Source organism: Amphibalanus amphitrite, unplaced genomic scaffold (assembly GCF_019059575.1).
Source record: "Amphibalanus amphitrite isolate SeventyFive unplaced genomic scaffold, NRLGWU_Aamphi_draft 000106F_arrow, whole genome shotgun sequence".
Classification (NCBI taxonomy): Eukaryota; Metazoa; Arthropoda; class Thecostraca; order Balanomorpha; family Balanidae; genus Amphibalanus; species Amphibalanus amphitrite.
Genome location: NW_024881601.1, coordinates 48,247 through 76,141, shown reverse-complemented (window position 1 = coordinate 76,141; position 27,895 = coordinate 48,247). Strand labels below are relative to the sequence as shown.

The window sequence follows — 27,895 nt, the reverse complement described above, 5'->3', positions numbered from 1 at the left end:
GCCGTCACCGCCACCGCCGGTGTGACTGTAGCCGCTGAGGTCACCGGTATCACCGCCGCCGCCGAGGTCACCGGCACTACCGCCGCTGCTGACGGCATCACCGCCGCCGCTGAGGTCACCGGCACTACCGCCGCCGCCGGGGTCACCAGCACGGCCGTAGCCACCGGGGTCACCGGCATCCCCGCCGCCGCCGAGATCACCGGCACGGCCGAGGCCGACTGCTCCCCGGTCACAGGCCTGACCGGCGACGCCGGCGCGGCTGCCGTCACCGAGGCCATTGGCGCGATCGTCTCCGACAGGGCGCCCGGCGCTGCCGCCGGCGCCACCAGCCCGGTCACCGCCGGTCGTCGCTCTGACGTCACCGCCGGTCGTCGCTCTGACGTCACCGCCGGTCGTCGCTCTGACGTCACCGCCGGTCGTCGCTCTGACGTCACCGCCGGTCGTCGCTCTGACGTCACCACTGGTCGCCGCTCGGACACTACCGCCGGTGGCCGCTCTGACGTCACCGCCGGCGCTGTTCCCTGGGTCCGCCGCCGCCGCCAACAGCTGGTCAACGTGGCGCGACCAGATCACGTGTCCCACGTCCACTTCATACGACACGGGACCGGGGCGGGCGACCACCGTGCCGCGGACCCACTTCTGACGACCGTCATACGAGCGGGCCCACACTGTAGCTCCCACGGCGAATTCCCTGCTCCGTCCGCCGGCCGTCTCACGCTGCCGGTCCCGAGCCGCCTGCAGAGCTGTCTCGGCGCTCGGAACCATGAGGTTCATACGAGTGCGGAGGTTCCGCCCGAACAGCATCTCAGCGGGAGTCCGTGCGGTCGCGGCGTGGGGCGTCACTGTTGTGACTTGTTTTGATTTAGTTGCGGCGATCGGACGAGTATCTCACAAAAATAGGCGTTTGCGGCGAACCCCGATGCGGTGATTGTATCAGCGACATTTTGCCACGAGGGAGTTGCCGAGAATGAGCCGGCACTGATCTATTTGTGTGAAATGGAAGGTGAAAGGTCAGTATTTTTGATAATTGTGCCACTGACAATGATGAGCAGTTGGCCGTGCATATTAAACTGATAAACTGTGGCTAGAAAACTGATATATCGTAGACATTATGTTCGTTGCGGCAATAGTGGCGCGAGTTCCACGTGCCATTGGGGCTGATATTGCTAATTTATATTATTTACTTTGTATTTGAGCCTTAGATCTAGCATATTGTAAAAACTGGTACATTTTCTCGTGCATTTGGGCAGTGGCAGGTGTGATAGGTTGTACTGTTGTGTGTCACCAGCTGAGCGTGATCCAGCTGAGGCACCAGACGGGAGCCAGTCGAGTGTGAGCCGACTGGCCACTTGTCTCACCGCTGCGCCAAAACACATCTGGTCAGTAATTACTATCTTTATTTGTAACAGAACAAATGCCAGTTGTACCTTGTCATTTCTGCTGATTGAATTTATTTGCATTCATTCTGGCAGATGTGCATTTGTATCCGCATTTCATACAATGTGTGAACTGTCCGCATCAATGTCCGCATTTGATCCTTGGTTATGTTGTATGTGTGATTATTGGTTGTTCTTTTGCAGAAAACCACTCTTTGGACTCTTTCTGCACACATATGCTCTGGCTTGCTATCATGTTCCACAATACCATGTCTTTCCTATGTACCTTTTTGTTTCTTTTATTTAGTTGTGCAGGCAAGAGTGCGTTGACAGAGTTTTGGCACGGCAGAGGTGGGCACAGTTTTCAGATGTGTTTCGACAAGTTGTCAGAAGTTCTCTGAAGTTGTTTGGTCTGATGACGTCAAGTTGAGTTGTACACTACTCAAGTAAGAAACATGTCTGCTCTCAAGAACGAACGTGCCATGAAGAAGGGTGCGCTGACACGAACAAGAAGAAGAGCGTTTGTACTGATCGACACTCGTGGTAGCAAAAGAGAGCTGCATGCAGTGTTGAAGGAGCTGGACAATGCTCTACAAGATGTTCTGGAGAAGAACATGGAATACAAGATGAGCTCTGAAGATGATGATCACCAGAAGAAGTGTGATGAATACGAGCAAGAGGCCACTGAGGAGCACAGGATTGCCCAGGAACGAGTGGCAAGTCACCTGCAAGAACGAGCGGGAGAAACTCCATCAGCAACAACTGACAGGTCATCTGCTGCTTCAAAGGCTCGGGTGCAGCATACCACCAGAATGGCAGAAGTTGAGGATAAGGTACGTGAGCTGGAGTTACAGCAGCTGCAACGTCGCCTCGAGAGAGAGGAGGAAGAACAGAAGATGCAGCGAGCAAGACAACTGCAAGAGAAACAAGATGCCCTGCAGGCTGCTCGTCTTAAGACAGAGTTAACCAAGGCAGCTGAAAGTGAGCTGACATGGGACAGGAAAGAAGACTTCAATGAAGAGAATGAGAGACGTCCAGAAGGAAACCAGAAGAGAGATGAAGAACACAGAACAGACCTTCCTGTACCTAATCCCAACCTTGATTCTGCCAGCCAACTGTTCCGACAGAGCCTGCCTCGTCTCAGGCTTCCCACTTTCAGCGGAGCAGTGGAGGAGTTTCCAAGATGGTACTCGATCTTCTCAACACTGGTGGAGCAGCAGAATCTGAGTGCCAATGAGAAGATGGCACATCTGCAGAATGCAGTCACTGGAGCAGCAAGAGCCATCATCGGAGGGATGGTGTGTGATGGAAGCTCCTTTGAAGATGCTCTCCAAGCACTCAAAGAAAGGTATGGCAGAGACATTGATGTAGTTCAGATGACCCTCAAGACTGTGTTTTCGTGTCCAGCTCCCAAGCCGTTCGATGCCAGATCTCTGGAGAGATATTATGGAGCAGTTCATGGTGCTACAACTACATTGAAGAGACTGGGATATGAGGGTGACCTGCAGTCTTGTGAGAACCTGCGTCGTCTCCTGAGCAAACTGCCAGTTGATATGCGGAAAGCGTGGGCTGAACACTCCCTGGGAATGGTGCGACCTACCCTGCTGGAGTTCGACCAGTGGCTCCGTCTGCAGCTGCGCATCCAGCTGAGCTGTGAGGCAGCTGCGCCTGCACCCAGTCAGCAGAAGAGGACGGCTGGGATGTTCCTCACCACGAAGACGGCAAGCACCTCAGGTGAGAAGAGATGTGTCCTCTGTGGTGAAAGTCATGGGCTGTGGGCTTGCGAGCAGTTCAAGGCACTGACTGCTGATGAGCGTGCGCGAGTTGTGGCTGAGCACCGACTGTGTTTCAGCTGCCTGCGGCCGGGCCATCGGAGCAGAGATTGCAGAACAGCTCGAGCCTGCGGCATCGATGGTTGCGTGCTTCGACACAGCCGGTATCTGCATGGGAGCAGGAGGATCAGGAGGCTGCAGCCTGGTTCGCCGCCCCCCTCAGGAACGGAGACGACGACCGGCGAGATCACCATAGCGTCGGTCCGACGGGAGGAACAAGATGCGTGTCATGTTCTGTTGCAGGTCGTACCTGTACGTGTCCATGGTCCCGCTGGACAGTACAAGGACACACTGGCGCTTCTCGACCCTGGGGCACAGACGTCGCTCTGCAATGCGTCTGTCCTAGACGAGCTTCAAGTTGAAGGCGAGGTTCAGCCGGTTCGACTGAGCAACGTAGAAGCTGCGGGCCGTGAGAGGCTGTCCAGGCGGACGACTCTTGAACTGTCACCACTGGCAAGCACTGAAGATCCGTCGAAGAGGATTTTAGTGCCAGAGATCTTCTCCGTGGACAGGGTCAACGTAAGAACTCCCACGATCCGAGGCAAGAACGTGTCGAAGTTCAAGCACCTGGAAGGACTGAAGATTCCAGACATCTCCAGTGGCACGGTCGAGGTGCTACTGGGAGCCAACGTGCTCGAAGCGGTACTCCAGCGCGAGGCGCGTGTCGGTGCACCAGGAGAGCCTGTGGCCATCCGAACGGCTTTTGGGTGGTCCTTGACTGGTTCACTGACTGGTGTAGTGCCTGAGCATGTTCGGGAGGCTATGTTTGTGTCCACGCTTCGTGGTCAAGAACAGCATGACCTGTCGGACTGGTGGACTACAGAATCCTTCGGGACACGTGCCACCGAGCCCGCGCTGACACCCGATGAGAAGAGGGCGATGGACATCCTGGAGAAGACTACTCAACACCGAGGAGACAAGTATGAAGTTGGTCTGCTATGGCGAGACGAAGAGGCCGAGCTCCCGGACAACTACACGATGGCGCACAGCAGGCTCAGGTCTCTGGAGCGCAACCTGGCGAAGAACCCAGAGAGAGCGCAAGCGTACAGAGAAGTGCTTGAGGGCTACGTCCAACAAGGGTACGCGCGGAAGCTGACAGCTGAAGAGAGTCGAGTGAAGAAGAAAAAACGTTGGATTCTGCCTCACCACGCCGTGACACACCCAGAGAAGGTGAAGCCGCGCGTCGTGTTTGACGCGGCCGCCCAGTTTCAGGGTACCTCCCTGAACAGCGAGCTGTTGAAAGGTCCTGACCTCTTACAGAACCTGCATGGGGTCCTCTTGCGTTTCAGGCAGGAGCGGTACGCACTGGTGGCAGACGTCTTCCAGATGTTCCACCAGATTCAAGTGCGGGCGACGGACCAGCCAGCTCTGTCGTTTCTTTGGCGTGAGATGCAGACGTCAAGGCCACCGGACATCTACCAGATGTTAGTGGTGATCTTCGGCGCGAAGTGTAGTCCGTGCATCGCCAACTACATCCTGCGTCGAACGCTCGTTGAGGACAAAGAAGCAGAGAGACAGGGAGGTCATCCGACGCTGCTCGCCAACTTCTACGTCGACGACTTTCTCCGAGCGGAGGAAACCCCGGAAGCAGCTCTGGCAACGATGGAGAAAGTGACAGCGCTGATGTCTCGCGGAGGATTCCGACTAACGAAGTGGAGATCGAGTCACCCCGAACTTCTGGAGAGCATACCGGAAGATGATCGAGACGCATCACAGAAGCAGCTGGTGTCATGTGAAGGCGGAACACGGAAGGCGCTGGTGCGTACTGCCTCAGGATCATACAAGCGCCCATGTACCAAGATATGTCTCCTGGAGGGAGAGGCGCCTCTGAGCTGAAGGCCAAGAAGAGAACGGCAGTCGCCGATGTCCAGCAGATGAACGCTTTGCTGGAGAATGATGTTTATTCTGTTAATGTACTCGCCATGTTTTTATTTCATTTATTTGTGTTGATTTATTTTGTCCGTTTTTTCCTATTCTTAACCCTATGATCGTCTCTCCTCTGGTTGTCCTAGTGTCCTAACGTCGCAGCCATCGACGAGCGGCGGTGGCACCCCGAGGATGGACGACGACACGCCGCTGGGGGTACAGCGGCGTTCCGAGGGACGACACGCCGGTGGGGACAGCAGCGCTCTGATGACGACACGCCGCTGGGAGTACAGCGGCGCTCTGATGACGACACGTCGCTGGCAGTGCAGCGATTCCAGCGCGTGGACGCAAGATGCCGGCGGCGAGAGGCCCGCCGCTGCTGGTCGCGGCGGACTCAGCGCGCTGGCGGGGACTGACTCGCCGGTGGTCGCGACACACGAGCGCGGCTAGCCAGCAGCGAGAGCGGCGGGCGGCGCGCGCCTGAGGCATGCGGCCTCGGAGCGGTGCGCCGCGAGCGACTGCTCCTGGTCCGGCCGTTATTTGGAGCGGCCCGCGCCGTGCTGAGCGGCGTCTGGCAGCCCTGATAGTGATTCGTGTTGTGCGCGGTCCGCGTTGTTCGGCCCGCTCCGGACACTGAGTGTGGTCCGAGGTGACATAAAGACAACGTGCTCGGCTGTGAAGGTGATATTTTGGTTGCGCCGTGATTGTGAGGCGTTCTAAGCGATAGTTACTGCCATCGGTACGCGGGTTTGCTGCGCTGTTCGTACAGTTCGTACGGTGGATGATAGATACTGGTCTCCAGTGATACGTGCCTCAGGAAGTTCAGGGAGTTTTCCTCCGAAAACTGGGGGGAGGATGTTGTGACTTGTTTTGATTTAGTTGCGGCGATCGGACGAGTATCTCACAAAAATAGGCGTTTGCGGCGAACCCCGATGCGGTGATTGTATCAGCGACATTTTGCCACGAGGGAGTTGCCGAGAATGAGCCGGCACTGATCTATTTGTGTGAAATGGAAGGTGAAAGGTCAGTATTTTTGATAATTGTGCCACTGACAATGATGAGCAGTTGGCCGTGCATATTAAACTGATAAACTGTGGCTAGAAAACTGATATATCGTAGACATTATGTTCGTTGCGGCAATAGTGGCGCGAGTTCCACGTGCCATTGGGGCTGATATTGCTAATTTATATTATTTACTTTGTATTTGAGCCTTAGATCTAGCATATTGTAAAAACTGGTACATTTTCTCGTGCATTTGGGCAGTGGCAGGTGTGATAGGTTGTACTGTTGTGTGTCACCAGCTGAGCGTGATCCAGCTGAGGCACCAGACGGGAGCCAGTCGAGTGTGAGCCGACTGGCCACTTGTCTCACCGCTGCGCCAAAACACATCTGGTCAGTAATTACTATCTTTATTTGTAACAGAACAAATGCCAGTTGTACCTTGTCATTTCTGCTGATTGAATTTATTTGCATTCATTCTGGCAGATGTGCATTTGTATCCGCATTTCATACAATGTGTGAACTGTCCGCATCAATGTCCGCATTTGATCCTTGGTTATGTTGTATGTGTGATTATTGGTTGTTCTTTTGCAGAAAACCACTCTTTGGACTCTTTCTGCACACATATGCTCTGGCTTGCTATCATGTTCCACAATACCATGTCTTTCCTATGTACCTTTTTGTTTCTTTTATTTAGTTGTGCAGGTGTCGTGGCCGCTACCCCGTGTTGATGTTGAAAGGTCGCCCTGCACGTCGAAACTTGGAGCGGCCCTGCCGCTGTCCACAGAGAGTGGCCCGCGTTGGCACCCTACTGTGGCGGGGGACGTGCAGTCGAAGTGGGTGTGGAGAGCTTTAAGTGGACTGTATCATTTGAGAGAATGGACTAGCCGACTGATCACCGCGACCGCCAGGTCAAAGCTGTACTTGGCACGTCTTAAATGTATTGTCGAAACCTTGTCGGAGAAACCTCCGCACAAGTCTTACTCATGCGTGCCGAAAATCAAGACAAATCAAGAACAAGACATGAGCTGGTTAGACACTTGCCAGCAAAGACAAACACGAATCCAAGAACGAGTCAGACGCATTGAGCCGTCGAACATGAGCTCATCCCGCTGATGTGCGCGATTGTATGTCGTGTGTTAACCCTGAGGTGAAACGGCGCTATATCCGGAGTTAAACTGGAGCTAAGCCAGATTAAGAGAGGATAACTATGGGAAATTGCTAAGGAAACTTTACGAGTAGGTTCGACCGAACGGCCGAAACCATACTCCGTAGAGATGCAAACGTATTAGATTTAGGGGGAATACTGGCATCAAAATGGTCGTCCACAAGGGCGAACCACCAGTATTAGATTATTGGGACGGCCTCAAATCGCCGGAGCGACGCCCGAGCTCAGAGAGTGCCCGTACGTGTCCGGACGGGCACGTACCGCGCAGAGATCGAGAGCCGACTGACTGCCGCTCCGAGTCCCGACCCCAGGTCAGTTCGGCCGGCGCCTGGGGCTAGCCGCCCGGCCCGGCCCTCTGATTGGCCGGCGCTACAGCGAGCGCGGGCAGCGGCCGGCGGAGCGCCCGCCAACGCGATACAAGGCACACAAGCATCACAGCCCCGTGGTACGCGACGTAATAATAAACACAACAATCGATAACAAGTAACAACACAAATACACTTCTCACGCGACGGCACACCAAATCACGCCGGGACTGTCGCGGATGGGTCCCGACGGGGAGGGTAGGGGAGAACGCCTCCGCCGCACCAGAGCTGCCGGTTTTACTGCGCGCGGGGCGCACACTCCACATACTCCCCACCAAAAAACGAAGGTTTTTTTTTCTCTTCTTGAACACATGTATCCGTCACATGTCACCATGACGACACGCTAGCCGTCGAGTGTCTCCCGGCTCCAAGTCCAGGCTGGTCCACGCCGCGCCGACGCGCGCACGGGTCAGGATCCGGTCGAGTGGCGCCCGGGGAGACAGTCCGGAGCAACGGGCTGCAGCATGCGGAGATCGGGTGTCGCGGACATGTACTGTGTCCGGTCCCGCCCGGTCCGCCAGCCAGTCTCCGGCCTCGTCATCGTTGAGCATAGTCACATCCATGTTGGCCTGCTAATGATACAAACATGAGTAAATAAACGCACAATGTAACACATCTGGGAACGTTCGATGGTTTGAGGAAAATGGGCAAAGTGGCGACGATGAGTGACTTTTCGCTAATGAAAAGATACTGGGCATTGGGCAAATCAGGAAAATGCAAGTTGACGGGACGTCGGGAAATGACGTAAGTTGTGATGCGTTTGCCACAGGAAACGTTGAACGAAAGCATGATACTTGAATGATGGATGACTGAGAAAGACACAACAATACAGTAGTTACTTGCGAATCTCAGGATAGTAGGATTGCTTGCTGGAGTCGGAGAACCTCCGCACTCAGATGGAACTGTGACTTAGAAGTCGAAGAAGCTCCACACTCGGACGAAGACTGGGACTAGGGAGTCGGAGAACCTCCGCACTCCGCTGAGCCAGTTTGATGCACCAATACAGAGCGTTGCGCTGCTTCTTGGGTCTGGGTGGTCCGTTAGCTCGCTGCTCCTTTCGAAAGCGCAGGCTATGGATGAGCCGCAGCACCCATGATGTTATGTTGATCGCTTGTTTCCGATGGGAACAGTCCGTCGGAAGGAATGGCCCTCTGGTGTGAGTTGTGCGAGTCGATGGGAGCCCCGCACTCGCACAGCTCCGTGACGGTCTCGTTTCATCCTTTGTGAGCACGTCGAGTACTTGACTCTGGGCCTGGAAGGGGCTGGTTTTCTTCAGCTCCTTTGCCGGATCTTCTGGTTCCTCGATTCTCTGATTTTGACTGCTGGCCACTGTCAGAGGGGGCAGTCTGGCTTCTGCCGCCACCAGCTGAGGCTCCCTACCGTGGGCAGCGTGCACGACGGCACAGCAGGTCCTGCTGGCTTCCTCGCAGAAGACTTGGAAGACCACGTCTTCACCAAGATGGACGGATCCAGGGATCTCAGCTTCTAGTCCTGGTCCGTAGCGCTCTTCCTGCGAGTTTCCCTCGGGTTCTCGTTGGAGTTTTTGAGCCTCAGGGTCCGGAGTTTTACCCATGGATTCGAGGTCCCACATTTGTTCCACTTGTTGACAGTGGTATACATGTCGAGTGGACTGTCCTGTTGCAGTGCCCTTTCCATGGATCACGTAGCCAAAGATCGTATCCAGTGCTCTCAGGGATTCATCTAGAACGACGCAATCCCGCAGTACGACCTTGTAGTACTGGTCTGTCCCTATCAGGATGTCCACCTGGCCACCGCTGAAGTCGTCGGCCAGCTCGATGTTCTCATCTAGTCCCTCGGGCTGCTCTGCCGGTGGTAGAGGTGCGCACAGGCGGTCACAACACCACAGTTCGAATCTCCTCGCTTCACCTCCGTGTCGGTTTTGTAGGTCGACCGCGACGCGATCGTATGACCGTGGCTCCTCTGCTCTCTCCTGGAAGCCGACGCAAGCGAATGTGTCGGAGCCGATGACGTCCAGGCTCATCTCTTCGGCGACCGTCTTCCTGATATAAGAAGCGTCGGACCCACCATCCAGCAGGGCTCTCAGTATCTTGGGTCCGCGTGGCCCTCTCCCCACCACCAGCGCAGTCTGAATGTAACACTGTGATGTAGTACGCTGAGCTGCGTAGCGCATGCTGGGATGGGAGTGCTGGCCGTGGCTGGAAGTGGAAGGTTCTGGCCGTTGATTTTGAGAGACTGATGGATGCGTGCTAACTGTTGGAGGTACCGGCGCGGGAGGTGGTACAGCAGGACTGTAGGGAACAGAGCTGGCAGGCTCTGGCGCTGGGGCTTGGTGACGATGCAGAGAGGTATGGTGGGAACCCTGACAGTGCTTGCAATTGCCACTCCTACAGTCTTTGATGAAGTGACGTCCGAGACAGCGGAAGCAGGCCCTTACCCTCTTCACCGTCGTCCAGCGGTCCTCGACGGTCATCTCCAGGTACCGTGAACACTTGTCGAGGCGATGGGATCCCTTACACACAGGGCACGGTTTTTGAGCTGGCGTTGCCTGAACTCGCTGGGTGTTCAGCACACTTGTTGTCGCTTTCTGTACCGTTGGACAGCTGTCATCAGTAGCCTTGCTGCATGGTACTTGAGCGGCCTCTTCGAGATACCCCACTTCTTTCTGTAGAAATGCGAGAAATTCTGCGAACTCTCCTTGTTCTTGGCCCATGGTCTGTCCCCGCTGCCTCGCCCACTGAAGACGCCAGGGCGGTGGGATCTTCCCTTTCAGGACGGGCAGAAGAACATCACCAGTGTGTTCGGCTTTGAGTGTCTTCAAAGAAGCGACTCCGGTCGTCACATCATCCACCAGACGTCTCAGTGACTTCAGATTGTCGGTGCTTGCCACCGTCGGCAGGCTGAGCAGCTTGGCGATGATGGTGTCCTTCCTCAGGCTGTCCTTTCCGAACCTCTCCTTCAGTGTTTGAACAGCGATCTCATAGCTGTCTGCTGTCAACTGCAAGCCCTGAATTGACCGCGCTGCAGCTCCATCGAGATGCTGTCTCAGGTAGTATAGCTTCTGCACTGGGGAGTAGGCACTGTTTTGGTGTACTGACGCTTCGTACAGTTCCCAAAACTCTTGCCAGGCCATGAGGTCTCCATTGAACTTTGGAAGCGTGAAATTCAGTTTGAAATGGTTCTGAGGAGTTACGACCTGTGTCACAACAGGTGCAGTCTCGTTCCTCTTACTTGCGTCTGCGAGAAGACGCTTACCCAGGCCGACTGCTCTGTGAAGCTCCGCGTAGTGAGGGGATTCATCCTCTAACCCCAGCTCACTCAGCTGCGAGTTCAGCTCGTCCATCTGCGAAAGATGGCCTTCAGCGAGTTCTATCGTGTAGTCCAACTCATGTCTGTCTGCATTCTGATTGCCTTGGTCTACCTGAGTGTAGAGGCGCTTTAGATCATTCGACAATTTTGTAGCTTTGCTTCGGTCTTTGGTGCGTTTCGCTTTCAGCGACTCAATGTCTGTGTTGGTGTCTGGCTTGCCCATCTCTTCCTATATATGCTGGTGATTGATCACTATAAGCAAACCTGGTGGAAATGCTCCCAGTGATCCGGCCCCCGGAGGACTATGTCGCGGCCGCTACCCCGTGTTGATGTTGAAAGGTCGCCCTGCACGTCGAAACTTGGAGCGGCCCTGCCGCTGTCCACAGAGAGTGGCCCGCGTTGGCACCCTACTGTGGCGGGGGACGTGCAGTCGAAGTGGGTGTGGAGAGCTTTAAGTGGACTGTATCATTTGAGAGAATGGACTAGCCGACTGATCACCGCGACCGCCAGGTCAAAGCTGTACTTGGCACGTCTTAAATGTATTGTCGAAACCTTGTCGGAGAAACCTCCGCACAAGTCTTACTCATGCGTGCCGAAAATCAAGACAAATCAAGAACAAGACATGAGCTGGTTAGACACTTGCCAGCAAAGACAAACACGAATCCAAGAACGAGTCAGACGCATTGAGCCGTCGAACATGAGCTCATCCCGCTGATGTGCGCGATTGTATGTCGTGTGTTAACCCTGAGGTGAAACGGCGCTATATCCGGAGTTAAACTGGAGCTAAGCCAGATTAAGAGAGGATAACTATGGGAAATTGCTAAGGAAACTTTACGAGTAGGTTCGACCGAACGGCCGAAACCATACTCCGTAGAGATGCAAACGTATTAGATTTAGGGGGAATACTGGCATCAAAATGGTCGTCCACAAGGGCGAACCACCAGTATTAGATTATTGGGACGGCCTCAAATCGCCGGAGCGACGCCCGAGCTCAGAGAGTGCCCGTACGTGTCCGGACGGGCACGTACCGCGCAGAGATCGAGAGCCGACTGACTGCCGCTCCGAGTCCCGACCCCAGGTCAGTTCGGCCGGCGCCTGGGGCTAGCCGCCCGGCCCGGCCCTCTGATTGGCCGGCGCTACAGCGAGCGCGGGCAGCGGCCGGCGGAGCGCCCGCCAACGCGATACAAGGCACACAAGCATCACAGCCCCGTGGTACGCGACGTAATAATAAACACAACAATCGATAACAAGTAACAACACAAATACACTTCTCACGCGACGGCACACCAAATCACGCCGGGACTGTCGCGGATGGGTCCCGACGGGGAGGGTAGGGGAGAACGCCTCCGCCGCACCAGAGCTGCCGGTTTTACTGCGCGCGGGGCGCACACTCCACAGCAGGCAAGAGTGCGTTGACAGAGTTTTGGCACGGCAGAGGTGGGCACAGTCACTCTGTACGCCATCAGAACTCGGGCGAGCGCCAGTTCCATGCCTCCGCTGTCGTCTGCTGCCAGAGTCGCCTTCAGTGAGTTTTTTAGCGAGCCGACCGCTCGCTCCGCCATCCCATTAGACGATGGGTGATGGGGCGCCACTCTGACATGTCGGATCCCGTTAGAGCTGGCGAACTGGGCGAATTCCTGGCTCGTGAACTGTGGGCCATTGTCCGTTACCAGCACCAGTGGTAGTCCGAGACGAGCAAAAACCGTCCTCATCACCGCTACGGTCCGCTCGGACGTGGTCGTCTTCATTGGGATCATTTCAGCCCACTTGGAGAAACTATCCACCATCACCAGGAACCAGGTGCCCTTCAGAGGTCCGGCAAAATCGGCATGCACCCGCTGCCACGGGCCGTCCGTCGGCTCCCACGGGTGCCGTGTCGCCTGCGGCGGCTCAGCTCGCTTTGAGACGCACGCCTGACACCCGCGAGCCAGCGCCTCCAGCTCAGCATCGAGTCCCGGCCACCACACAAAGCGCCTCGCCAGCTGCTTCATGCGAGTGCAGCCGAAGTGACCCTCATGCAGCTCCCGCTTGACGGTGTCGCGCAGGCTGCTCGGGATGACGACTCGGCCGCCCCAGAGCAGACAGTCGGCCTCAGTCGTCAGCTCCTCTCGGCGATTCTTGAAGGGAGCCAGGTCCGGGTCCACCACCGCCGGCCAGCCCGATCGCACCGCCGCCAGAGCGCGGGCGAGCGCCGGGTCTCGGCGCGTGGCCACTGCTATCTGCTGCGCGGTCAGACACGGCCCCTGCTCGGCGATGAACATTACGCCGCCTCCGCCGTACGCCGCCTCCTCTTCTGCCGACAGCCGGTTCTCCGCCTCGTCCGGCACCGACAGACGGGACATCGTGTCCGCCAGCCTCATGTCCTCCGTCCGGCGCAGCTCGATCTTGTACTGATACGCCGCGAGCTGCAGCGCATACCTTTGCATGCGAGCCGCCGCCAGAGATGGCAGCTCACGGTCCGGGTTTAGGATCCTGGAGAGCGTCCTGTTGTCGACCACCAGGGTGAACGGCCGACCAAACAGGAACTGGTGGAACCGCCGCACTCCGAACGAGACGGCTGCGGCTTCCCTCTCCACTTGGGCGTACTTCCTCTCCGTCGGAGTGAGCGTTCGGGAGGCGTACTGTACCGGCCTCTCGAGCCCCTCGGGCGTCACTTGCATCAGAGCCGCTCCGACTCCTGTCGCACTGGCGTCCGTGACGAGCCGCAGCGGCAGCACGGGGTCGTACCGCATCAGGACCGGCGCCGTGGACAGCATGTCCTTCACACGGCGCACTGCCGCGGCGCACTCCGCCGTCCATGCCCATTTGACGCCCGTCTTCAGTAGCGCGTAGAGCGGCGCTAGCACGGTAGACAGGTTGGGCAGCAGCCGCTGATAATAGCTGACTGACCCGATCAGAGATCGCAGCTCCTGCACGTTCCGAGGGTCAGGTGCTGCTGTGACGGCCGCCGTCTTCTCTTGCACCGGGCGCAGACCCGCCTCAGACAGTCGCCAACCGAGATACACCACTTCTCGGACTCCGAACTGGCACTTCTCTTTCTTGAGGCGGACGCCGTTGTCCTTCAGCCGCTCCAGCACCCGGTCCAGCCTGTCCATCAGCTCACGGTCACTGTCGGCGCCGATCAGCACGTCGTCCAGGTAACAGACGACTCCTGGAAGACCATCCAGCACCTGGTCCATGATCGCCTGGAACTGCGCTCCACAGGTGCTGATCCCGTACGGGAGACGGTTCATCCGCATCGCACCACGGTGTGTGGTCACGGTGGTCATCTCTCGGCTCTCTTCGTCCAGCTCACACTGGAGATAGGCGTTCCTGCAGTCCAGCTTGCAGAACTTTTTCCCTCGTATGCTGGCGAATAGCTCCTCCGGCGTGCGCATCGGATACTTCAGAGGCTGCAGCTGCGGGTTCACCGTGATCCGATAGTCCGCGCACAGCCGCACGCCGTCCTTCTTGGGGATGGGTACGAGCGGCGTACCCCATCCGGAGAAGTGTCCAGGAGGCACCTTCTCGGCGATCCCTTGATCCAGCCACTTGTCGAGCTCCCGCTCGATATCTTGCTGTAGCGCAAACGGCACCGGTCTGGCGCGTCGATAGACCGGTTTGGCGCCTTCCTTCAGTCTGAGCGCCACCTTCACCGGGATTCTGCCCAGTTCTTCTTTGAACACCTCACGGTGTTTGTCCATCACCTCCTTCAGCGTCGGCTGAGTCGCCACCGGGCACACGTTCAGCGTCTCCAGACCCGACGCCGTCCTCAGCGCCTTGATCCACTCTCGTCCCATGAGAGGTCGGTGAGAGCCCATGTCGGACACGACGAGTCGCAGCCGTGTCGCTCGGCCGTCCGTCTCCACGTTGACGTCGGCCTCGCCTCGCAGACGGATTTGCTGGCCGGTGAATGACGTGAGGTGCAGCTCACTCGGCCGCAGCGTCAGACCGGGGATGTGAGTCTCCGCGCTGATTATAGTCACCGGTGAGCCAGTGTCGATCAGCATGGTGAACTCCTGGCCGTTCACCCTGACCGTCGCCCACTCAGCTGCGGCTGGCTGCACGGCGCTGACTTGCCAGTCAGCCTGGTCGCCGTCCTGAACCAGCTTCACGCCAGTTCGCTGTTTGCCGCAGTCACGCTGCAGATGCCCACGCTCTCCGCACCGATAGCAGCGCGGCGCGCCGGCCCGCCATGGCCGCGCGCCGGCCTGCCGCGGCTGCCCGCTGTCCTGCCGTGGCTGCCCGCTGTCCTGCCGCGGCTGCGCACCGTCCTGCCGGGGCCGCGCGCCGGCCTGCCGCGACTGCGCGCTGGGACAGTGGCGCCGCCAGTGGCCCCGGCCGCCACAGCGGAAGCACGTGCCTGGCCCCGGGGGCTCGGTCGGCCTGACCCTCTCCGTCCGCTGCGGGCGTCGCACCAGGTGAACTGCCTCCCCGTCCGTCTCGGCCGGCGCCGGCGCCCCAGACAGCCGCGTCGTCAGATCCATCACGTCCCTGTGCGCCCGTGCCGTCCGCCGGACGTCCTCCAGAGAGAGGTCGTCACCCTTTAGCGCCGCCTCCCGGACCAGCTTCCTCTGTAGCTCACCTCGGCTGCCCAGGACGCATCGGTCTCTCAACTCACGGTCCACCTGCGCCGGCTCGTAGCCGCAGCGCAGGATTTGCGTCCGTAGTCTGCCCAGGAACTCCTCCAGACTCTCTTCCTGCTCCATTTTCATCCCTTGAAACTTTCCTCTTTCCGCCACCACATTATTCTTCGGCACCAGATACCGTGTTAGCTTCCTTTTCAGGCGAGCAAACTCGTCTTCTCCCTGTCTCTCGGCGTCCTCCTCAGGCAGTGAATCGCTGACATCGGCGAGGTCCGGGCCCACCAGGTGCAACAGGACTGCACACCGTCTCGCAGGCCCTTGAATGTCAACAGCGATCATATACCGCTCCAATGCCCGGAGCCACTTTTCAAAGTCCGTGCCTGGACGGTACGGCACCGCAGACACTATCTGCATCCCCGTTGGATCCATCGTGCCGCCGCCCTCTCACCAGCACGTCGTTTCTCCGGTCGGCTCGCCGCCGCTCCACCGTCGGCCCGCAGCCGCTCCACCGTCGGCCCGCGGCCGCTCCACCGTCGGCCCGCAGCCGCTCCACCGGCGGCCCGCAGCCGCTCCACCGGTCGGCCCGCAGCCGGGCGTCACCGCTCACACCGGCCGGTCACCGCTCACACCGGCCGGTCACCGCACACGCCGGTCGGCCACCGCTCACGCCGACCGGTCACCGCTCACCGCGCCCCCTGCGCCTGTACTTGGCGCTGCAGCTGCGGTTTCCCGCGCTTTTCTCGACGGGGGCGTCACGTGGTAGTGACGTCACACGCACGTCACCGCGCGCGCATGCGCACTCGCCCCACACCGCCCGGCCGCGCGCCAGCTTCCCGCCGAAATTACCCGCTTCGGGGACCAGGCGCCTCAAACCGCATTGAGGCCCTCTCCGCCGCACCGATCGGCCAATCACACGCGCTACCACAGCTGCGCGTCACCCCCGGCCGACCAATCAGCGTGCAGGACGCCGACGCATGCGCCACGCACACCACACTGCCGAGGCATCATGGCCGCCACGAATTTCGGCGATCACATGGGAAACCCTGCCAGGACAACGGCCGCCGCGCGACAGGCACACTACCAGCAGCAGCGCGAAAATAAAAATACTAAGCAATACTAAGCACTAAGCATTCGTACTAAGCAACGTTTGCGCCCTCACCGTCCGTGGCCTGTCCGCCCTCGCTGACCACCGCGCACTGATCACTGGCCCGTTTCGCCATCACTCGCAATCACAGCTCCAAGGCTTCACCTTGATCTCATCCTCGTCGCCAGGATGTTATAACGTGAGCTCTTTATTCACAACCAAAGCCGCATTGCGTTAAACTTCCTAGAGCGCCAAACACCGATCGCTACTACCACAACCGCGCTCCGCGCGGGCCGGCGGCCGACTGCTCTCGAACCCCGCGTCTGCGCGCCGGCGCCGCCAATGGCGTCGCCAGGCCCCCGGGCAGGGGGGAGCAACTGGCGTCGCCAGGCCCCGGGGCAGGGGGGGAGCAGCTCGCGACACCACACTTCTTATTTTTTTTTATCACCAGCTTGAAGCTTCTGTTATGGACTGGCGTATCCCCCATCAGCCAACTGGTAAGGGTCGTTTGGAACCCGGTGGCGGCCGGCATAGGCGTATCCAGCAGAAGGTCGGTCTCTGGCACTGTGGGCGAGGCTCCACAAAATTATAGTTCCAAAAACTTCCTGGATTTAAATTCCTTGATCAATGTTATGTGATCTAGGGCAAACGTTTCCCTGATAAAAGTTGCTAAGTTGTCTCTCTGTCCTAGGAAACAACACATTTTCATCGATTTTGAGCACTGCGCGATGTTTTCCCTAAATCCCCCCCCCCCCATGTCTGGATCCGCCGGGGATGGCCGGTGACGGTCGCCCTAAGCGCAGCCGTGAGCTAACACGATCACACCACTCGACACTCCGGCTGCTCCGGCGGCTCTGAGTGAGGTGACAGCACGCTTGGCTGGGTGTCATAGCTATTACGCCGGAGTCTGCTTGAGAGCTCAGCCCAGCCTCGCCGCGACGCACCAGCTGACCAGCTGGTGGCCGCATGAACCCAAGCCAGGCTCCCCTGATGTTATCATTTCACTGCTTGGGATCAACTGAACTATTCTCCAAATTGTCGTACCAAAGGGCTCAATAGCCAAAAGCTCGCTTTCGTCATTTGACAATAACGCTAGTTTAGAGCATATAAGGAAACTATGCAAGATACAATAGTGCCAAAAACTATAGTGCTGCCTTCGAAACATAGCAAATTAAAAGTTTCTAACCTTGAAAGTGACCACAGTCTGGTCACCTGTTACTTGTGGATGACTTCTGGGAGCCTGCGGCGGTGCCACATATAGGTAAGGTAGGTATGTACGTCGCCGACTCGTCGACATTCTGGAGCCATGAGTGGTCTGGGAGTATCTGCACTGGATCCATCAGCTATCTAGCTGTGGCGGTAACCGGTTCCTTTAGGCCCAAGCGTTGACCTGTATGGTCGTTGTCACGTAACGTTGTCGTTGCGATATCGCCATCCGCCACTCAAAAAATAACGATCCTCCTTATTGTCGCCATTTCGGACCAAACACGAACACAACGCAATTTAACGCCGACGATATTGAGCAGCACATGTTTATTACACAAGTGGGTATTACACAAGTAGGTATTCCGCATTGAGGCCCAACGCCACTGTATTGCTGACATCTCACAAAATACCGATCCGTATTCACTTCCAGCCCTCGCGTCTTCGCACGTCTTATGTCAAATAGATTGGCATAATAATTGGTTCAATGAAAAGACAAATGAAAAGGAGCATTTATCAGAAAAATACTCAGCAAATGACATGATATGCCTGCCACCGATGACAGCCTTTTCATCGGATAGCTGTAGGGTTCAACATAATTGCACGTTTCATAACAACTCTCAAAATGCAATAACAAAAAACAGTCATAGTGTAACTATCGTCCTAAGCAGCTAGGTACAGTCCGTAAACGATATATAACGACGACGCAAACTTGATTGGCCTAAACACCGTCACCATATTGGATAAACACCAGCCTACACAGAGCACATTCCACCTAAACACTGCTCAAAGCTCGTTCCGTCTGTCTCATACAAACAAGCAGCCTCAACAGATCATCAGATATCGCTGAGTTCGACCGTCTGCCCTGCCTCCTGATTGAGACGGGCAAGCAGGTCACAGGTAGCCAAGATCAAACTCTCCCAACTGTCGATAAAATCTCAGATCTGAACAATAGCCCCGGGGCCGGCGCCAAGTCTAATCCCACCGAAAGATAAATGGCGAATTAATGAAGTCGGTGCTCGCTGATCCACGGCTACCACACCGCCTCTGGCGGACACTACAGGTACTCCTCGGGCGAGCTGGCCCGTCCCTCGACGAACGCGCCCGTCTGAGAGACGATCTCGTCTTCCAGCATTCGCTGCAGCAGCGAGTCATCGTTCACGCTCGTCTGAGCAGTGGCCGAGCGCCGCCGCGCGCGCTGCCGCCGTCGTTCGGCCGCGCTGCCCTCACTGCGCTTCGAATCACCGTCAGACCGCTTGGAAGCGCCACTGTCAGTCCGCTTAGCAGCGCCACCGTCTCCCGGCTCCGGAGTCGCATCACGCGAGCTCGGCGCCGTCTCACTGGATACCACAAGTCCGGCGGCGCTCGACACGTCTGTGGCGGCGCCCTCGCTCGACGAGTTGGCCTGCACGCGGCGCGACACATCCACCATAGCTGTCTCCAGTTTACCAATCCTCTGGCTGAGCTTCTGCAGCTCGCGAGTGAGGTCCGCTCGAAACTCGCCCAGACTGGTGGCCAGCTGCCGCAGCTCGCTCGCGCTCACACTAGTAGTGGCAGCCGCGGCAGTCGGCTCGGCGGCACCCGGACTCTGCTTCTTCTCAGAGTCGGCACGCGCTGGCTGAGGTGGCACCCTCTCCTCCACAGAGGAGGCTAGCTTCAGGCCCCACTTGATCTTGGGTTTATCGCGCCGCTCGTCGCCGTCCGCGCTGCCGCCGAGGGCTCCCCAGCGACTGCGCGCGCGTTTGCTGACCTCCTGCTGCTCTGAGACGCCGGGCAGTTTGACGGTGGTGAGACTGCCGCCGCCGGTGGAGACGGGTGCCGCGCCCGCGCCGCCGCCGCCGCCACCGCCCTCTACTCAGCTCGCTGACCACTCTCCACATCTCTGTGGAAGGATTGAGCGTCAGAGAGGAGGTCGGAGCCCGGACTTGGGGTCGGCCTGTGGCATTTGGGTGAAGCTCCAAAAGGTTACGTAGTTTGGTATTGATCTGTCTACGAATTCAGCAATTCGTTTACAGTGGGCTGATGCTTGGGAACTATCGTAAATGTGGTCGTTCTAATGCTATATTGGGCCAGTTAAATTGCATGGTCGATCAGATAGATGAAATAATCACGTAAGTGGTAAACGGAGAGTTGTCACGGGAAGTCCTGATGACCCGCAGTGCGGTGGTCTGTGGGCGTGTGTGATGAGTTTTGGACCACCCTCGCCGGCGTCCGGCGGCACCGTAACCTGCACGTGACAGTATGTGATGCTGATCTGTCATTAATAATTGCATAAGGCGGGTGAAACCACGTCTGACGCAAAATGGACAAGGACATGGCTTGAATCCCGAGATGCTGTTGCAAATTTAAACATACCTACTACTTATTCACGTTTAATTTGAGCTTTGTGCAGTTGGCCCCATGTCATTGAGGGTACCTACCTACCAAACATCTGAAGTCAACAAGGCGTTGAAGTCGTACGAAGTTTCCTGCATTTCGAATCCTTCCTGTACAGGAATAATAGCAAAACTTATATTCGTACTGACCTATTGGCGATCTGGTTGTCGCTGGACTTTTTGAACCTCGAGAACAGCTTCCGAACAAGGTGGTCCTGACTGAGCTCAGTCGCTGGCTCGTTCTTTCTCCGTTCCGCCAGCTCCTTTTCCCGTTTCACGTCCGATACCTTGCGGAATATCAGCTGAAAGCCACATGATCATAAGTCATTTCGCCGTTTCACATTTGACCAATCACAGAACATCGACCAGACTGCTATACGGTGTGCAGGGTACGTTGTACTTTGTATTGTGTTACGGTGTTTTGCACGGTGTCATCGTAAGTCAAAGAAATCCTCAAAACAGTTGCAGTGACCGACGTTCAGTGACATTTCTGGGCTGCCTCACTGGACGTGCCGTGCGGCACAGTCTACCATAGCAGGCGTACGGAGCCACTGCCATCTAGCGGCAGCCGAGTCAAACTGGGTCAAGTAGCACTGCGAAACAGAGCCTAAATTTTCAAAGTCACGTGGCACGTGCACCAGATGGTCCGCGGAGGGGAGACCCATACCAGAACGTAGATCACCTGGCCCACTAGAAATCCTGAAAAAATCAGAATTTTTGGAGCAGCCGTTTTCTAGAGCATCAAGTTGTAGGTACTGATCTCAGGCAGCTTTTGCCAAATTGTCAGGGAACTCAGATTTGTTTTTCAATAGAAAAACACAATTCTAAAGAATAGTGTTTTAACTATTGACAACAAACCTTCGGTTAATAATACTAAGTGGAATTTTTTGATTAAAATAAGTTTTGCGAGGTAGAGGAGTGAGGGGAACAGAGAGAGAGAGAGAGAGAGAGAGAGAGAGAGAGAGAGAGAGAGAGAGAGAGAGAGAGAGAGAGAGAGAGCGAGAGCGAGAGCGAGAGCGAGAGCGAGAGCGAGAGCGAGAGCGAGAGCGAGAGCGAGAGCGAGAGCGAGAGCGAGAGCGAGAGCGAGAGCGAGAGCGAGAGCGAGAGCGAGAGCGAGAGCGAGAGCGAGAGCGAGAGCGAGAGCGAGAGCGAGAGAGAGAGAGAGAGAGAGAGAGAGAGAGAGAGAGAGAGAGAGAGAGAGAGAGAGAGAGAGAGAGAGAGAGAGAGAGAGAGAGAGAGAAAGAGGAGGAGAGAGAGGGAGATAGCGATACTTCTGCGTTGCATTAAATTATGTTCAGTTATTTATTGGCCTGCAGTTCGGTACCTATTGTTTGTATGTACACTTCAGCCCAGGGAAGTATTCAATATCTCTAGGTATTACAAAGCCGCTCCTTCACGCGTGCTGTAGTCGGTCGTGTCGTGTCCACAGTGACCTTTTCTTTCCCTGCGGAACTAACTGGCGCACGCTCGCGGAACTCATTACCGGGGTCTTACTGGAACGAGGGCCCATCGATCACCAACGCGAAACTGATCATGAGCCGGACGGTCGTCAAACTTGCCGGTCGCTGCAGCGTTCATTTCAGCCACGCACTGTAGTGAGGCGGCCCGTAATGGTTATTCCGATCGAGTGACCGATTTCCAGCGAACCGATCGCTGCCGTCGGAGCGTCTGACGGACGGTGGCCTGGGGTTGGCGACCTTTGTGAGGTTGTCCCTGCCACTTACAGGGCCGTCGTTGTCCGATACCGTGTGCCACATACCAGCCTCAGGCGCCATCAACGCGTATCGATAAAGGATGGCCTCGGACGTTCTGAGGACACCGGTTCAATGCGCGGTCGCTGCTGCACTGCCTCCTAAACGGTGCTTTCATACGCTCGCCAGGCGAAATTTCTGACATTATCCAGGCCCAACTTTGGCGGCGCTTCTAGAGCACCGCTCAAATGTCAGCGGGCAGCACACCGTGTTACCAGAGCGGGGAGATGGGGTTGATCGGTCAGCCAAGGCTGCACCCACCGCGAGATCTGCCGACACGCGTTACCACTCAGCGCTCCATAGCAGGCAAATTAGCCCGGCCGGCGGTCCTGACAATCCGGCGCTGTCACGTGCCGGGCAGACCGAGACGACCGCGGCGCCGGCACGTCGCCAGATGTCACCGGGCCGTCAGCCACCATACGCGTGACGTCAACGGGTGTTATTGTGACGTCACTGGTTACTGGTAAGGCCGGTTAGCGCCATGAAAAGGGTCAATAATGAGCTGTTGCCCGGTCTCCGGGAATGGTTCACCGGCGCAATGGAAAACTACTTTGACCCTTTGAGGATCAACCGAATATGGTGCGGGAACTCCCGTGGAGAAGCGTGGGTGGCATGGGTACACTTACTCATGTTCCGAGGATTTTCTCTTTGAGAAACATCTTACCAAAAAGTGGCAGGCCTGCATGGTCCTGTTGTTGCATTGGCCAAGGTAAAAACCAATCATGGTCTGGTGGAAGATCTCCATTAACAATAGTAAAAAAAAAAAACAATAGCCAGTATACATAAACTAATATGTTGTAACCGAAACATATGTTGATTCCTTCTCTCTAAAAGGCTCATCACTTCGAGTGACAATATGGTTTTGAAGTCATCCTCCACGACCATTCAGGCCCTAACCTTTGGAAAACTTGCAATTCGTTCAACTGATGTCACATGATAAAATTCCTGGTCCGCCTAGATTTGCTAAATTAGGTTAGGTAATGCTCCGTTAAATAAGCAGGACATAGGCAATAACACAGTGCAAATTACGCCTAAACGGCCTTTACTGTGAACGATGACCAGCTAACTCCCAATTATCAGGTCATTATTCAGCAATCGGTTCGCCGATAAAACGTGAGCTGAATCCATAAAAGCATGTCGACGACTTAAATAACAAATCCAAGTGACCAAGCATTGAGCTCAACAAGTTAATTTGCGATGTTTAGTTAACCTCTTGCCAGCAGCGAGCACTGCATAGTGAGTATTTCAAGGATTGGTCGAGAGACGTTGTATGTGACACTCTTACTAAAACGAAAGAAAGATGTGAAGCCGGACCGTTTAGAGTGGATCGCTTGTTTGTTTTCGACTTTGTCATACCGAACAGGTGCGTGTATGATTTTTATCCACAGCCTTTCTTTGCATTAGTGGACGTCATATAATTATTAATCCAATAGCGACTGACAAGATTAAGTATTTCTTTTTCATATATGGGATATAACTAGCAACAGTACAAAGGACCACGTTGAAAATAAATCGACCTGCCGTCAGGTACAGAATGTTGACGAGATCATCGACAATCCCAGTTACTTCAAAAATCGCTACAGTTCTGGAATACTTTGGTCTGCTTCATAATTCAAGTGTCACTAACTCTATAGCTTAGACCTTGAGTTAGCTCAACCGAGCCCAGTCTACCGACCAGAATAAATTTCGCTACATCTCCAACCCAAAACAGCGACCGCACTTACACCTTTAGAACTGAAGTCAACTGACAGTTCATTGGGTTTCCGAACTCGACAAAGTGCCGGCGCCGAGCAGCGATCCGTGACACGTGTCTCTGCTGAGTCAGCGCGGGACGTTCCGTAAACTCAGCTTCGGCAGCTCGGCTTCCAACTCCGGCACGCGCGCCGCATCTGTCTCCGTCCGACTCCCTCGGACTCGTAACCGGCGAATGGACGGACGGCACCCATTTCGGCCGGGTGTCCGCCGCTGGCGGCCGCACGCCCTCCACAAACATCAAACATGTCAGCCTGACCGTGCCGACGGCGCCGGCCCCGGGCACGAGGCCGCTTCTCCAAACCGAGCCGTATTTACTTTGGAGACGAGTGCAAGCACCGCACTGTGAATAGCTAACAGCGCTCAGCCGGAATTGGCGCCGGTGTGGAAGGATTCCCTCTGGGGACGGCAGGTCGTTCGCCCCGTGACCGTTGAGAGGAATCCAATTGAATGGCGCAGAGAGGTCCGATGGGACAGGACGGCGACACGCAGACGCTGACTATTCAGCAGTTTTCGGCGGAAAGACCCAGGAAAGGGACCGACGCGATAGGGGGAATGAATCGCACACGATTGGAAATAAACCATTTATCCAAATAATACACAAACAGGTAATGGGCTGTTTCGGACGAATAATGGCGAAATTGCACCTTGTCAGGTTTTTGAAGCGTGTGAAAGCTAATCCACTAATAATCTCGCCCTACATATATGATATCTGTTCCACTTCTAAATGCCACGCCTAGCAGCATATCACCAAGTATTTTTGGACACCGCGTAGCACCATCTCTTTGAGAAAACTCTAGTCTTTCAATAAAAACAGGGGTTTCCTGTAGACAAGTCAAATGCGTGTATGTCGAAAATTGTACAAATGACATCCTGTTTTCTTCAGAGAACTGAGCCATTACCTAATTCACTGGTCATTTATTGTGCTGACGTCTGTGGTCTGGGGTGCTTTTCACCACTTCAGCTTATTTGTTCGTCTCGTCGCCGATGAATTGGTGAGGTGTCTGACTGAATGTCAGGGCTTAGCCAACATACAGCAATAGCTTATAAGGGAGCATTGCATAAAGAACAGATTAGCGGAAAGCTTAGGAATGCTTTGGTGTGGCTGAGCGGTTATGACCGAGGATGAAGGAGCCTTTCCTGCGCTTCACAGTGTAATTCGGCTGCAGATACCGATGCTCAATACATTTGATTAGACTTATGAGGCTTATAAGTGTAGAAGTGAACCCCACCCATTGCTGGGGTCGTATCAGCACACATACCCGATGCCGGAGGTTGTAGGTGAGCACCAGGTTGCGTGCGAACGAGTTAGCGAACGCGTGGTAAAAGTCGAGCACCTCGAGCAGCTTGTCGCGTTTGATGGTGTGTAGGTCGCAGTAGGTGAGCGCTCGTACGTTGGCCGCCGCCTGGCCAACGGTCGGATCCTTCCAAAACGTGTCTCCGAACACGTCACCCTGACCTGCCGGAGGGAGATGGAGGTCATCAGGTGAGCGCTCACACCCTTAAGGCCCTTGTGATAGTTGCGATAACATGTAAAACCTGCAACCATTCGTTGCCTGTGCTTTACTTTCAAAAGCATGAAGAGCGTATGGGTTGAGGGCTTCCCCATTTCCCATTAAATACCTGCTTAAAAATGTTTTCAGCATTAGCTTATCATTGCATTATAACATTTTTTAGGCAACATATAAAACAGCCAACAGTATAAAAAAAAAATCCTGAAAATGAAACGTAAATAGACACGAAGCAACGAGCTTGGTTTCATCAATTCCTACTGCGTCCGACCGGGAATCTGTTGCGATTGCACTCTCCGCTGCATTATGCAGTGCTCGTGGCGCTATTTTCTGCAAATGGCAACAGTCTGCAGTCGCGCTGACGGCGGCTGGGCTCGGCAATGGCTCTCGGATGGCCCTGGGACGGGCGGCTATCCGGAGTCAGGATGGCAATGGACGGCAACGGCCACCGGCAGAGCCACCGGGTCTGCCTCTGACGTCCTGCCACAACGGCAAAGTCAGCGAGTGAGCGACGGAAGTGCTGTTAAGCATTGTAATAGATAGTAATAGAAAATACAGCAAAGAAAAGGCTGGAACAGTGACCATGAATATAATCCATGTAGACCGAGCCTGGGAATATGTATACCTGATAGTCAGGACAATACTTTTCCAAGAGTTGCACTTAGCTTTTTTCTGTGGTGGATCTTATTTTCCGAGAGCATAATTTCATCCGCTGAGGCTAGCCACTGGCCATTCCGGGTATTCTCAGTGCGGTGAAGGTGGCTAATAAACTACTACAAATATATGTCCTGGTAGACCTCAGTCAAATATCCACATATGTACACTTGTGTCAAGCACACGTGCTTGTTTTCTGTTCATCCTTAGGATTTTTTCATTCTTCCAAACATCAAAAGGTAGAATTACCTGAAGTAGTGCCACTTCAGACCGAACAAAGAAAAACAGCTCAGCTGGTACACAATCCTCTCAGGCTCTATATCCACATTGTTCCACGCTCCAGTGATCCCCTCCAGCCCGACGGCGTTTGTCGCCGGCTCCATTCCGTTCGACCTCTCCCGGAGTCCCCTTCATCACTCCGGGAGTGCTCCTCCAGCACTCTCGACCACAATTCAGACGCTCTCGTTGGCGCCGAGCGGGTTCTTAGCCGTTCCCAAACGCGGCCTCTACAGTCGCCAAAGCGGCCCTCACTGCTTTATCGGGAGACAACAGCCGCGAGCTGCCATTCTAAACAGAACCGACCGACCGCGAGTCACTGTGAACGAGCGGCTCCAGCTGCAGGGCAGAGTTCGGGTCAGTGAGGGAGAGGGGGGGAGAGGGTGTCCGGAGGCCGTGCTGGGCCGGCGCCGCGGCTGTGGCCGCCGTCTTGTCCACACACACAGAAAAATATTAACACCGTACATTGCACAGTACATATCTGAGCACTTGAGGAAAAGGAGGGTTGGGTGTTTTGCTACATGTAACTAGTTAAACACCCAACCCTCCTAACAGTGTTCTATGTATTACCTTCTTCCTGGTGTTCATTTGGAAGCGCGAGTAATTTAAGCGGGGAAGGGACTAAATTAACTTTCCTCAAGTGCTCAGATATGTACTGTGCAATTACACCGCTAACGGTGTCAATATTTTTCTGTGTGCAGGGAGCTGAGTGCGGCGTTACAAAGGAGGCACTGCCTCGGGACGGCGGACGGCCGCGGATGTTCCGCAAAAGCACTGAGATCTCCCGGCCGTCGCCAATTGTTGAGCGCTGAGCCGGCCGGAGCTGGCCGGACCGAGCGAGACGGCAAAAATAGAGAGCCGCCACCCACGCGAGTAATAGGTGGGTGGACCGAACCGGAACGCTGCACAGAGACGAAGGCGAAAAACAGCGGGCCGGCAGAATTCCACGCTGGCCGCCCACCCGTCGATAGAGATGTTGACTGCCGGGCGCGCCGGTGTGCAGCCGGATAGCGCCGCCGTCTTATCGGAAAGCAATGCGCCGACAGAGCTTTGTTAGTGACGCTGCAGCGACACACATCGATCTCTGTAGAGTATCAAGTTGCATGACATCGATCTCAATAAACATCTTGTCGAGTATGCTGTCAGCAGAAAAGTTATGTGGCGATAGTTCGAAATGTTTGGCGGCGATTGCGTCGGTTTGTTGTCTTTAATAGTTACTAGCTATTACATAGCTGACCTCAACTCGTCGCAATGCGGTATTTCTGTCGAAGCTTCATGTTGAAAGTCGGGATTAAATATCAAACCAGTTACAAAATTTTAAGCCGGGCTGCATCAAGAAATGCATCTGACGAAGAATCCACGTAGCAGACTATATATATCTAGTTTATATCCAAACGTAATTTCACTTCCCTTGGTCTCGATGAAATTGAGCTGCTCCCACGGCTCGTTCAACCATGAACCGAGCGACGTTTTGTTCAAACGATCACGCTTCACTCGGCCGGGATATATTTATCGTCGCAGCAGGTCCCCGGCGCGAGTGTAAGTCAGGCTGATTTAGAGCATACTGTTCCCGGTGCAATCAATCACAGGCTTATTCCATTCCATTTAGTCGCCCGGTCGGGTTTCGAAAATGCCTCGTTCAGAGCACTTTGGCCGATTAGCTGGCTGGGTTTGGAGCGAAACATTCAAATGGACAGATCGCGTCGTCCCTTCATGTCATGCAGATATATGGCCGGAAAACCGCATGCTGACGCGGCTTATGTTGCATGTCATTCCGGCCGCTGGGGGCTCGTCTGCGGCCCGTTGCCAGATAATCACCCTCGGAGGCCG

General features: G+C 55.4%; 3 protein-coding genes across 6 annotated transcripts in view; 1 reads left to right on the top strand and 2 right to left on the bottom strand.

Annotated features, from left to right (window-relative positions):
* The first annotated feature begins 423 nt into the window (after positions 1 to 423).
* LOC122380753 lies at positions 424 to 6,748 on the top strand. Of its 4 annotated transcripts, none has more exons than XR_006256377.1 (3): positions 424 to 1,010; positions 1,289 to 1,379; positions 5,221 to 6,748. XR_006256377.1 is itself a non-coding variant. In XM_043364166.1 (3 exons), the coding sequence occupies exon 3, from the start codon at positions 1,832 to 1,834 to the stop codon at positions 5,042 to 5,044; it is 3,213 nt and encodes a 1,070-aa protein (XP_043220101.1). In that variant the 5' UTR covers positions 848 to 1,010; positions 1,289 to 1,379; positions 1,581 to 1,831; the 3' UTR covers positions 5,045 to 5,213. The 4 variants fall into 4 exon arrangements, 2 of the variants coding, with proteins under 2 accessions (XP_043220101.1, XP_043220102.1); XM_043364166.1 differs by lacking the exon at positions 5,221 to 6,748 and adding an exon at positions 1,581 to 5,213 and having other exon boundaries at positions 848 to 1,010; XR_006256378.1 differs by having other exon boundaries at positions 848 to 1,379.
* Positions 6,749 to 9,412: 2,664 nt separating this feature from the next.
* Positions 9,413 to 15,582, bottom strand: LOC122380767 (uncharacterized protein K02A2.6-like). The gene is made up of 3 exons (XM_043364208.1): positions 15,265 to 15,582; positions 12,616 to 15,015; positions 9,413 to 9,430 (listed from the first exon to the last, which is right to left on the bottom strand). The coding sequence occupies exons 1-3, from the start codon at positions 15,580 to 15,582 to the stop codon at positions 9,413 to 9,415; spliced, it is 2,736 nt and encodes a 911-aa protein (XP_043220143.1).
* A 2,475-nt stretch (positions 15,583 to 18,057) lies between these two features.
* Positions 18,058 to 27,895, bottom strand: part of LOC122380745 (potassium voltage-gated channel protein eag-like) — a gene marked incomplete at its 5' end in the record, with an annotated part of 52,538 nt that continues 42,700 nt past the window's right edge. Inside the window, 3 exons of the mRNA XM_043364158.1 lie at positions 18,058 to 19,628; positions 20,272 to 20,423; positions 24,887 to 25,083. Of these exons, the coding sequence (XP_043220093.1) occupies positions 19,598 to 19,628; positions 20,272 to 20,423; positions 24,887 to 25,083 (380 nt within the window). The remainder of the gene's footprint in view (positions 19,629 to 20,271; positions 20,424 to 24,886; positions 25,084 to 27,895) is intronic.